Below are 13,048 nucleotides of genomic sequence, written 5' to 3' on the forward strand. Positions count from 1 at the left end.
AGGAATATCAGTTTTCCAAATTCTGTAAAATGCCTCTCAAGTAATGTGAGAATTACTAATCTGAGAAATTCTGACCCTACTCAAGAAATAAAATTTGGATATCTTATCGTTATATGAACCTAACCTCGTGACCAAGATTGAATTGATATTACAATGATACTTTTGTTCTAATTTTTTTATTAGAATGAGGGAGAGTTATGATAAGAATATATATACTCAATTGGTAAAGATTAATAGAGGACCTGTACTTTTGTAAAAGCTATTAGAATATATTGAAAAACTGATGGAAGCTTCATTTTTACAATTCTGTGACATAAATGAATTTTGAGGATGAAATTCCTTTAAGGAGGGGAGAATTGTAACACTCAAATTAGGGGTCAAATTATGACTTTCTGGAACTATTGGACAATTTTAGAAAATGCATAAAATTTAAGGACTTGAACCTGAATTTGTCCATTTTTAATACCCAGTTAATTTTTTTTCCTTCGATTGGTAAGAACCAAAATTCCCAAATTTGTCAAAATCCCTAAAATAGTTTCCCCTACCCGATCGAAGTTTCGCTGACCCTAAGCCTTCACCATCTGACCACCATTCAACCTTCTCTCTACCCCGTTCGAACTACCGACGACTGGTGATTTTAGCATAAGCACCCCCGCAGCGTGAATCGACGTAAACCAGCGCCAATCAAGGCCGTAAAGCTCGTCGAACATCCTCGTTGCTGCCTCTTCTCTTCCCTATTTCGGCCAATCCAACCATCAACTTGCCTCACCACATGTACCATCATACTCAGCACCTTCGCGCGCTCCAAACCCAGCGATTTTGTCGTCCGAAGTTGTCTCGTCGCCCATCGTCGTTTGGGTAAGTTGCGATTTGCTTTTCGATATATATATTTTCCCTATTTTGCTTGATTATTTTGGCTTGGTTGAGTTGGAAATGCTGCTAGGATGCTTCGAGACTGAACGGCTGGCCAGAATGTCCCTTGTCGCTGCCGCACTTGCCTCCATGCATCGCCGTATGCGCATGGGGCTTGTTCTGGCCCTGGGGAAGATTCCAGAATCGGGTCGACCCACCTGCCAGACCCATCTGATCCAACACGACTGCCTGGTGAGGTCCATTCACTGAGTCAACTCGTCTAAGTCAACCCATTGACTTTGATCTGTTGACTTTGACCAGTTAACTTTAACCGTTGACCGTTGACCAAAAAGTTAATTTTTTCGAAAAGGTCTCATTTTATGTTTTTTGACGTCCTGAGTCCAAATTTGAAGTCCATTTTGCCAAATTCACACCCGATAAGCCGTTTTTTGATGTTTTACCTTCAAAATTCAATATGGTTTCTCAATTGAGTTCAGTTTTTGACGTAAATTTTATTTCTTTGTATTCGAGGAAATATGAGACATTAAATTCAAGTTCGAGGGCGGTCGAATGGAGTTAAAATAGTTGATTGGTATGGCATGAAAACCAAGGTAATACTCTACTACCTTTTATATGTTTCTTAGACTCATTGATGGATGATACTTGCATGAATGAAATTGATTGATACATTAGATGTATTTAATTATCAGTGGAATCAGATGTAAAATTGGAATAAGGACAAAAATGGTATAAGACTTAGATGGCTCGATAAAGAGAAATTGGAATATCAATCGAAAATAATTATAAGTTCAGTGATCCAATAATAAATGAACCAGTTTCAAGATACATGCAGTTTGATAAATTCTCTTAAAAAGTTAAATATCGGGTTTAACTGGATATGAAATTATCGAAAAGAGCAATATGAGATAAAATTATGAAACTGTCATTGTAATGGAAAAAGGACTAAGACTTCTCTGGATGGTAGAAGATAACTCTAAAAGGATATATTTGACTAATTATCTGAGAAACTGCAAATGATTGAATTTAAAAGAATTATTGAAATGTCTTCAAGCTTCGTAATAAGTATAATAATAACCTTCAATGGTCAAATGATCAAAATACCTTGAACGATAAAGGAACTAGATTGCATTCAAGCCTAATGCATCGAAAGTATGCCACTAACAGAATTGAACGGAATTATGATGACATGCTTAAAATACAAAATGACCAAAATGCCTTAAAGTGTGAAATGACCCAATGAACATCTAAGCATTGTATTGAATAATACTTTCAGATCTAGAAAGAATAAATCCACCTCAAATATTTAATGACCTAAGTAACGTCAATGACTTAGGACTAAGTGAGTGATTTGGATAAGTCTGGAAACACTATCGATATTATATGTTGTATTGTCCCTATGGGTTGAACCACGAATTATAGTACGTCGACAATTCTTGATATTGTTGCAAGGTGGAAATGAAATAAAGACCATTAGAATATATGTTCGTCTCCTTAAGATATATTCAACTATGATTCTGAAGGTGGTCTATGTACCAGAATTGTTGGTATTAAAGAGTGAATACCCTAGAAGGGCAAGGAATGGACTGGTCGACATGCATTAGTTCTGTGAGTTGTTCAGCTCGAGTTATTTCGATAATCCGATAGATCTATACAGATTGTAAATGTCTTGAATCTTTGTTTCTCCCTTATCAGCTCAAATCACTCTCCGTAAATCTGAATATAAAATTTATTCAGTATAAAGGTTCCTGAACACCTTTTTGGTGCACCTGAATCATAGTGGGTTTCCAAAGTATCAATTTTAATTGTCTGATTAGATCCATTAGTAATCGATCGCTTTCAATATGACATTTTTCCTGTAATCCGATCAAATTACATCAGTTTCATGTTTTCCATTGCTGATAAACTACCTTGCACCACTAAAAAATACTTGGATCCTCTAGTGTGTTCCACATGTACTACATGACTGTTTTATATGTTTTGAAATGATTTTTAACGAAATTATTGATTTACTAGTTTATGAACCATGACAACATGGTATGTGTTCTTCGTTTTTGGTTTTCACCGAAAAATATGAATTGTTCCTGATTTATGGAATCATGGAATGTACTGGTATATGAACTATGGTTTCCTGTTTTCACTGGTATTACTCGAACTGTTTTATTGGGATATTTTCTGGGTAGACTGGAGTATAGAGGTACAACTCTAATCAAGCAGATAATTCCTTACGGACCTAAGGATATCCTTGTGTAGGCTCTCAAGCCCCAAGGCGTTCCCTTGGGTTAATCATAAAACTACTTATGGTGTACAAGTGGATATCAGTTATACGGTTTATTACATTATCATGGTTATGACATACGACTAGATCACGATCCAGATATTATGATTAACAGTTAAAACTAATTTATACTGGATTTTTATATGGGTAGGATTCTGGAGTATGTAGGTACAACCTTGATTCAGCTGGTAAATCCTTACGGACCTAATGATACCCTATTCTCGGGAACTGCATAATGGAGTTTGGTTGGAGGGTTCCACTATGGTTTTAAAAGATTTATATATTTTCACTGGTTTTGATTGGAACACACTAGATATCCTATTCGATCTCTTGAAAACTTGATATTATGAATGTTTCCTATGAACTGAGATTTTATGGCTTCTACTCGATGAACTACCAGTGGAACCCCAACTTATCCCGAAAACCTGTATACGTCTGTTTTAAATAAGGAAATTTTATGTCTTTCCATTTATCTGTTTGTCCTGTAGCATCAACTGATAGTATTGTATTACTGAGCTTTCCAAAGCTTACTCTATTACTCACCATTTTAGGTTAAAAGAATCGTACCAATGCAGCTTCCGACTTCAGTATGGGAGTTCCACCGTCGTTGCTTGCGGAGTACGATGCATGTGATTAGGGAGCATGTAACTTGTATTTTGTTTTTATATCCGAGTCTGAGATCTATTTTATTTTTTAATAATATTAAATTTTACGGTTATATTTATAAATTGATTTTATGGATTTTACATGTTTTAATAAAAAAATTAATTTTTTGTGATTTTTACGGTGAGTCGCTCTGATAGCTCTAATGTGAAACTCAAATCGAATCGGGCCACCCACATCGATCTGGGATTTCAAATTGAATATAACTGGTTTAATTAAATGTACAATTGTACTTTTAAATTTTATAATTATCAACTCAATAGAACATTCTAAATATGTTAAGATATCATGAATTGACTTTTCAAAAATATATGGCAGAAGCAATCGAAGGATAATTTTTTTTTTCTCAATGATATATAATATACTTCTAAACCAAATTCACATCCATTATCTTAACTATTTATTCTAAATTTTTTCTAAATTCACTAGATTTACTCACCATTAAGTCTGGGTGTTCAGAAAACATGTAATCTTTAACCGTAACCATTAATTGATATAACTGTCACATTTAAATGGTTAATTAATTGAAATATTAATATGAAACGGTTTCGATTAATTAAATCGTTAAAAATTATGGTTAACGGTTAAGATTACGATTACAAATTTTGATAAACTGATAACCATTAATAAATTAAATTTATAATAAAATTTATAATTTATTATAATTATAAACAAATAATTTAATATATTTTTTATTTCTAATTTATATATATAATAAAATTTGTACACGATTACTTTAATATATATTTTTTATTATTTTTATTTCTTTGTAAATACATAAATATACTTACACCAATATAATTATGTGTTTATTGTTAGTTATCAATATTTTTTTATTTTATTCACTTACACTTTTGTAAGTATGTGTTAAGTGCTATAATTTTTTTATAGTATAAATTATGATTTTTTATAAATAATTATAATTGGTTAATCGTATGTTAATATGTAATCGAACCGTTAATAATGGATAATTTTTAATGATTAATCGTTATTAGCAATTAATTATTATTAAAAAATTTCATAACAGTTATAACAATTAATCGATAGTTTAGATTAAACGGTGTGATCACTCGTTCATGAACAGCCCTACGTATTAGGGACAATATATAACCTTATAAATTCTCTTAAATAATTAAACTTCGCTTTCTAATTTATTATTATAGTTTATTATTATTTTTAGAAAGTAGGTTATTTTTCATTTTTAATTTTCAATGTATTTTTTTATGTTGTGAAATCACAACTTCATTTCCTAAAACTAATTTATCATTGATATTTTATTTTATTTTTTTATAGAATAAATTAATTTTATTCAAAATAGTAAAAATCTCAAATTACAAAAAGATTTACAATTACAATCGTAAATTAAGCAAATAATTAGAAGATCTTCTATAATTATTGAAATAAAACTAGTAACTTAAGATCACATAAAGACCATACAAGGAAAGATTAAATCTAATCAAGAAACTCGAACAAATATAGATCTAAACATATCTGATCGCATCGGCAAACGAACCACAAAGGGGATCAAGCTATTAAAAGACCACTGACAAACCGTAAATCAGACTCGAGCGATGTGAAAATCTATCCACGAACACAAATTGGGTATCCAAATCCAATTCGAGGGTCCAAAGTAGGGAAGATCAACAAGATATCAGATAAACATCATCTTGATCAGTCGTGATAATGTCAAATTAACCCTTAGAAAATAGATAAATAAAAAACAGCCAAAAAGCATAAGAAAACATGTTATAAAGCCAAATGAAAACGTACAACACAGACAGACTTATTGAAAATAAAAAAAATTAAAATAAAATAAATATACGATATAAAAAAAAGAAAAAAAATAACAAATAATACCGGCAGTCGGTAACCAACATTAAGTTGGTACTACCGCCTATCAACAAAGGCAAAAAAAAGAGAGAGGAATAAATGGTACACTAATAAAAGAAAATTAGGTTTTTAGATTTGTATGATATATATATATATATAGAAAATTAGGTTTAAAAGAAAAAATAATAATTTTCAGCTAAAAATAAAAAATAATTGTCTGCTGCATATCAGTACGTTGAAATCGCAACCCCTCTTCTAAAACTCTTTAATGTCTTGTAAGGAATATACTCTCCAAGAAGCTTAATGGTAAGAGTTGTGGAAGTCGTGATTTTAGCTACTTGTTATTGTAAGAATCGAAACATATCCTTATTTAAATTGGACTTTACATCATCTTCTTCCACAAAGTTGAATATATCTTTTAGAACTGACGAGTTAATAAATTTTATATCTAATTTATTCAACTAAAATGAAAACCTATAGAATTGATCACTTTCATTTAAAATTTGTACATATTTCCTCATTGAATTAAAAAAAATATTTTTTTTTTATATTTTTTTATTTAATTAAGATACGATCAATAAAGTTAATTATCGTTAAACCTTTAATGTATTACTGACGTGATATAATAAATTTATAAAATTAAAAAGGATAAAATATAAAAATTGTCATTAATGTTTAACTAATTTTCGTTTTTCACACTAAAGTTTTAAAACTAACAAACTGATCACTAAAACATCAAATATGTTATTGAACAAACATTTTATATCTAATTTATCCCAAAAGATTTTTAATTTTTCCAAGACATATATACAATTTAAATTTTAATAATAAAACTTAAAAATTAATTTTTTTGAATATGAACCAATCATATATTTTAAATGATAAACAAAACATTAAAAACTTTTGGAATTAATTAGATATAAAATCATTGTTTAAGGACCTATTTGATGTTTTAGTGACCAATTTGTTATTTTTGAAATTTCAATAGAGAAAGTGAAAACTTACTCAAAAATTAGTAGGCATTTGTGTAATTTACTCTTTTTAATTTTATAAATTTACTGTGTCAGGTCAGTAATCTGTCAAATATCTAAGGACAACTAACACATCTTAATTAAATAAAATTAAGGGTAAAGTATACAAATGGTCACTAAACTTTTTAGATGCTTGTATTTAGGTCCCCAAACTTTTAAAACTTGCAATACAATCACCAAACATTTAGTTCCTTTGCAATACGGTCCCCGACGTAACGACCGTTTCACTGTCATTAGGGTAAATTATATAAATGGTCACTAAACTTTTCAGGCACTTGCATTTAGGTCCCCCAACTTTTAAAATTTGCAACACAATCATCAATTACATTCTAAACCCCAAATTCCAAAATAGTTCAATTACATCCTAAACCTCAAATTCTAAAACACTTTAATTACATACCCAACCCCAAATTCATAATCCATTCTCAAAATCTTCCATAACAAACTGAACTTGAAGCAACAACCCTAAACCCTCAAAACATAACCCTAAATGCTAAATTTCCCCACCAATTAACCCAACATAATCAACAACATTTATTTCATTTTGGGTCCATAACAATAAGTGATTGTGTTGGGTTTAGGATTTAAAAGTTAGATTTAACCAACTATATGTGAACAATACTCAATTCGGTTCGGAAAAATTATTTTTCGACTTGAATTGATTCAAAAAAATTTGATACAAATTGACTTTGAGTTGTAATTTCATAAACTCAACTTAAAAAATTTCAAGTTAAAATCAAGTTGTAAAATACAACTAGAATATTTCAAAATTTTTAGTAATTAGTGGATTAATTTTTAAGTTTGAGTCAAGTCCCTTGACTCTGTATGATATATGTATGTCACATATGGAAAAAAATATATGAAGAAATATATGTATTGTATATGGTTAAAAACTATTTAAATTAGAATCAAATAATATTATAGTATTATAAATATTTATAATTAAATTTAAACAGAAACTCGAAAATTCAATTCAATTCGACTTGATTTAAATTTTATAAACTCAAATCGAAAAATTTTCGAGTCAACTATTTTATAAACTGAATTGAATTATAATCAAATAATATTATAATATGATAAATATTTATAATTAAATTTAAACAGAAACTCAAAAATTCAATTCAATTCGACTTGATTTAAATTTTATAAACTCAAATCGAAAAAAATTCGAGTCAACTATTTTATAAACTGAATTGAGCATTTAGGTCCAACATAACCCTAAACCCTAAACCCAACATAATCACTTATTGTTCACTTTATAGTTGGTTAATTTTTTTCTCGAAATTGTTATGTTTTGAGGGTTTAGGGTTGCTACTTTAATTTTAGTTTGTTATGATAGATTTTGAGAAGGGATTATGAATTTGGGGTTGAGCATGTAATTGAAGTATTTTGGAATTTGAGGTTTAGAATGTAATTGAAGCATTTTGGATTTTGGGATGTAGAATGTAATTGATGATTGTGTTGCAAGTTTTAAAAGTTGGGGGCTTAAATGCAACCTCTTGAAAAGTTCAGTGATCATTTATATAATTTACGTCGGGGACCATATTGCAAACAAACTAAATGGTTGGTGACTGTATTGTATGTTTTAAAAGTTTGGAGACCTAAATACAAATATCTAAAAAGTTCAATTATCATTTATATACTTTACCCTAAAAATAAATATGACCGAATCATAATTAAATAAGAACGAAAGTGATTAAATATTATTTTTTTAAATTTAGTAAAAATATATATAAAATTTAAACGAAAAGAATAAATCTTATAATTTATTATTTTACAAAAAATAAATTTGTTAACATAAAGTTATTTTTTAAATATAAATCGATAAAGGACGAAAATTTATTAATTTAATCAAAATGCATAGCTATTTTTCGCTGTTGTAACCCAGCCGTTAGAGCAACAGAATCTGTATTTTTGAATAATTTTGTTGCCAATAAAAAGTTGAGGAAGTTATGTCGTACGATCATCTTAATATACAATTAAAGAAAGTTATCAGTTTTATTATTATTATTTTTAATAAAATCGATAAAAAATTATTTAAAATATTATTATTTATATTGATTTTATTATTATTGGACATTTTATCAAACTTGATAATATATCCGATAAAATATTACTTAAAACATTATTTTATTCTATAAAAATTGTGTATTTTTTTATTTACAGTAAAATTTCTAGCATTTAAAAAATAATTGAAAAAGTGGCAGGTATTGATGGGGGCTGAGCCATCACTCAGCTAGGAAAGAGAGGGAAGAATAGGAGGACAAAAAGACCATTTCTTTGTCTTCCTCTGGAAACTTATATTTATTTCACTCTGTTAATTCTTGCCATTTTTGTTTATTTCATCGTTTGTTTTATTATTTGAATCATAAAACCATAACCCTTTTCTTATTTCTCTCTATCTCAGGTCAAAATTTTCAGCCTTGAAAATAATAAAGTTTTTCTAATCATACGATTTGGTTAAGTTTTCCATTTTATATTACGTTTTCTTCATAGATCTGTTGTAATTCATATCCGCGAAATACCCACATATTTCTTTCACGTAAAACTCCGATCCGTTTGGTTTTTCTTGTAAAGAGAGTGGATTTATGGACGAATTTGGCGTTTTAACAGAGCGTTACGGCTTAAAGCCGCTAGGGAAATCGGTTCCGATGTCGCAAGCCAAACGACACACCCCCGCCGCCGCCACTACCGCGACATCGGACCGAAGTTTTGGGTTCAGGAACGGAAATCCCACGTCGTTTTCTTCAGAAACTTCGCGGGATTCGGATCCTGGTAACGGCTCTTTGCTTGATGATCACGACTTTCTCCCCAATCTAAACTCTCGTGATTATTTTGATCTTGGCGACGATTTTGGTGGTTTTCAAAACCCCACAACGAAGCAATCTAATACGAGCAATAAAAGTAGTAGTAAGGGATCTTCATTCGATTTGTCTTTTTTGAATTCTGGTCCAAAACATTCTCCTACGTATTCCTACGTCGTTGATGATTTATTTGGAGGAATGCCCGTCTCTCAGAATGCAAGTAACGATGATGATTTTGGGTCTTTTGTCTCTTCAACGAAGCAAAAGGGCCGGCGACTTGCTGGGTGATTTTAGTGGTGTGGCTGCGAAATTGAAGAGATCTAGCGGGAACGGTTCTTTTGATTCGGCAAAAAATGAGGCTAGTGTTGATGATTTGATACCCGGGTTTGGTGGAAGCAGCCCTCCTGTGAATAGGTGCTTACATTTACTTTAAATGAATATAATTTATTCATTAAAAATTGCATATAGTTTTCTGCTTGATTGGTGTGGCTTTGAGTGTCAAAGTTTTAGCTGAATTCTTTGCCGTTTGACTTGCTGAAAATGGAAATGAATTGTAATGACATTTAGAGTCAAGAAGTCATGCATTGGTAGAATATGGGATAATTGTTCTTTCCATAATCACGAGTCCCTTTTTCTGATATTTTTTTTTGGGTGGGGGGGGGATTAGTTTGGGTAAAACATGCTCTGAAGTCTTTGAGAATGCAATATGCTATAACATGGATACATTTATGGGTGTGCGTAGATGACGTAAATAAATATTGGTGGCATAAAACTCATGATTTGGAAATTATTTCTATTATTCTGCTTCCTAAACATAAAATTGCTTTACATGAATAGGAAACATTCCAATGTTAATCGATGAATTAGTGTTCCTGGCTAGGAAGCAAAGATGTTGAAGCTGTTATCTTTGGACCCTATTGTTAAGCATTGGACTTCAGCAAAAACTAGGATTCTGTATCACGTATTTGGTGCAAATATTTGTAGTGGTATCTAGGCGTGCTACTAAGTGCGCCTGCTCATTGAACCTTAGCAATATACCACAAAAGCGCCTCAAACCCATTCAGGTCAGGCCTATTTGATCCCACTTCTAGTGTACCTAGACACTGTTTTTTGTAAGACAATAGGCATAAAAAACCTGCCTGATTAAATTCTCTTTAATTTCTTTAATTTTTCACTGGTTGTTTCGTTTGATATACCTTTACTTGTAAGAAAGTAATAACATTGAACTCTATACTTCGTAATACTTGAGCATTCCACAACAAACATTGGTCATAAGGAATCATGTATATTAACTAATAAAAAAAATCATGTTTTGTAGATAGTTTAGAGTTTGTTATACGTCTTAAACTTTATACACACACACACACACACACACACACACACATATATACATATTGGGCTTTACATCACTCTGGCTAGCTCATTTTTGTGTCTAGTGCACCTCGTGGTCTTGACAACATAGCATTTTTGCAGTCAGGTTCAATGAAGTAGTCACCTGAATATGATTATGTTTTAGCATGCAAGTATTGGAATTGATATTTTTGTTGTTGTTATTATGCAGGACTAATGTTAAGGCAACCAAATTAACCTTCGGATCATCAGAGGAACCTTTTGTCATTTTAGACTCAGATTTGGACTCAAAATATGTTTCCCCAAAATCCCCCACAGATCTACTGGGAGAATTCGGCATGCTTAATCAATCTGGAGGAACAAAGCCTCGTGGTTCATCAAATGCTTCACAACCATTGAGGCCTCCTCCAAAACCAGCCCAAGTTTTGAAGGCTGATAAAGGTTCTTCTGCATCCTTTAGAAAAAATATGTCCAATGTGTATTTATCTTTTGCCATTCCATCATTAGCTTTGTAACATTGAGAGGATCCTTGATGCAGTAAAGAGTTCGGGCGCATCTCTGTTAGATGAACTTGAAGACTTTGCGATGTGGAGAGTGCACAATAAGACTACTAGATCTAAAGAAGCTGACGATGCTACAAGAGGGACTCAACAGAATAGAGCAGATGATCTGGAATCCTTTTTTGGTGTGAGTTCCAGATCAAATAGTGCACCAAAGTCAAGGTCAACAACTTTGGTGAGCACTATAGATGTGATAAGTACCACCGCTTAGGCGCTTACTGAAAGCAGCAGAATTTTGTATTGATACTCTTTCTTTTATCTTCTTATCAGGATCCCATGTTTGAACAAAATAAGCATGACATACAAAAAAAGACATCTGCAGGTGCATCATCCACTGCAAAGAGGGCGTCTCCTGTCACTATGACAAGTGTAATGGATGACCTTTCTTTTATTTTTGGAGGTATTTTGTTGCTGAGATATAGAGATGGACTACGTCTGGCTATGGAAGTTATATTTGTAATTGGCTTTTTTGATGCTAATCATTTTCATATTGTTTGTTCTCAAAAGCTGCCACAGTATCCGGAAAATTCGAGGAAGTTGCTGGGGAAAGTGAAGAAAGAAGAAGAGCCAGATTAGGCCGTCACCAAAGGACCCAGGATCGAATGGTATGTATATTCTTACCTTAAAGTTATCTTATTTTAATTCCTAATTCTTTGAATTACATTAAATTAGTAGAAGCGTAGCTGCGTAAGAAGAAATTTATTGGTGAGTGCAGAAGTACAGTTAAGTGAACAATGATATATGTTTCTGATTTCTCACTCATGCTTCCTCACATATATAAACACGCAAATAAAGAATGAACAGCCTGAGGCCTCCAAGGGGTGCCAACCCAGGCACAATGCCAATTTTCCAGGACAAAATTTTAAAGAAATGCTAAGCATCTAGCTCTTCTGTGGGCTGATAATGGAAGCTGTTTTGGTGATCAGTACACTTAATCTTATGCTGTTTTAGCCATCTTTGAGCTTGATACTTATATATTGAACCTCACTGCTACTCACCTGAATAACTGTCCCTTTAGTGCCTGTTGTGATTTGTATATTGGTATGCATTATGTGCTGCTGGCAAAAACGCCAGGCAGACACCTCTGTTTGCACCTTTATTGATAAACCACTCTCTCTCTCTCTCTCTCTCTCTCTCTCTCTATATATATATATATATATATATATATATATATATATATATATATATATTAAAATAAAAATTATATTTTTTTTATGAAACATAGTTCAACTTTTAACAGTTCTGGATTGTTTTTGTACTAGGCTAGAGCAGTTGCTGATATGAACCAGCGTGATTGTCAATCTTTGAACGAGCAAGAAGAGAGGCGTGTAAGTAGTTCAGTCGATGCCTTTACTGTAGATTAGATATGGGGTTCTTATTCTTCATGGTGTATGTGCATTACATGCTTTTGCACCATTTCTTTGTTTGTATGTCATGAATTCTTCGCTTTTAGTGAGTTTGTTCACCTTAATTTGCATAGAGGATTGCTGAAGCTGTGGATTTTGAGATAAAACGCTGGGTTGCCGGGAAGGAAGGCAATATGCGTGCACTGTTATCATCATTGCAACAGGTGTGTTCCTCATCATTTCCCTATTCTCTGCATTTACCTTTGTAATAAGAGGTTATCAGTTTAATGTTTTGAAATCATTATTGCAAGGTTTA

At 31.7% G+C, this 13,048-nt stretch overlaps 1 protein-coding gene across 2 annotated transcripts in view; it reads left to right on the forward strand.

Moving 5' to 3' along the window:
* LOC120182301 (auxilin-related protein 1-like) overlaps positions 1-13,048 on the forward strand; it is a 28,506-nt gene that overhangs the window by 14,494 nt on the left and 964 nt on the right. Inside the window, exons 3-9 of one of the 2 annotated variants that reach the window (XM_039187300.1) lie at positions 9,250-9,890; positions 11,038-11,267; positions 11,365-11,561; positions 11,657-11,786; positions 11,894-11,991; positions 12,649-12,714; positions 12,867-12,956. In XM_039187300.1, coding sequence (XP_039043231.1) covers positions 9,658-9,890; positions 11,038-11,267; positions 11,365-11,561; positions 11,657-11,786; positions 11,894-11,991; positions 12,649-12,714; positions 12,867-12,956 — 1,044 coding nt within the window. In that variant the 5' untranslated portion in view covers positions 9,250-9,657. Of the gene's footprint in view, positions 1-8,897; positions 9,891-11,037; positions 11,268-11,364; positions 11,562-11,656; positions 11,787-11,893; positions 11,992-12,648; positions 12,715-12,866; positions 12,957-13,048 lie in introns of those variants that run through there. The other variant, XM_039187293.1, reaches the window with a different exon arrangement.

The sequence above is a fragment of the Hibiscus syriacus genome, unplaced genomic scaffold (genome assembly GCF_006381635.1).
Source record: "Hibiscus syriacus cultivar Baekdansim isolate YM2019G1 unplaced genomic scaffold, ASM638163v2 tig00003721_pilon, whole genome shotgun sequence".
Lineage (NCBI taxonomy): Eukaryota > Viridiplantae > Streptophyta > Magnoliopsida > Malvales > Malvaceae > Hibiscus > Hibiscus syriacus.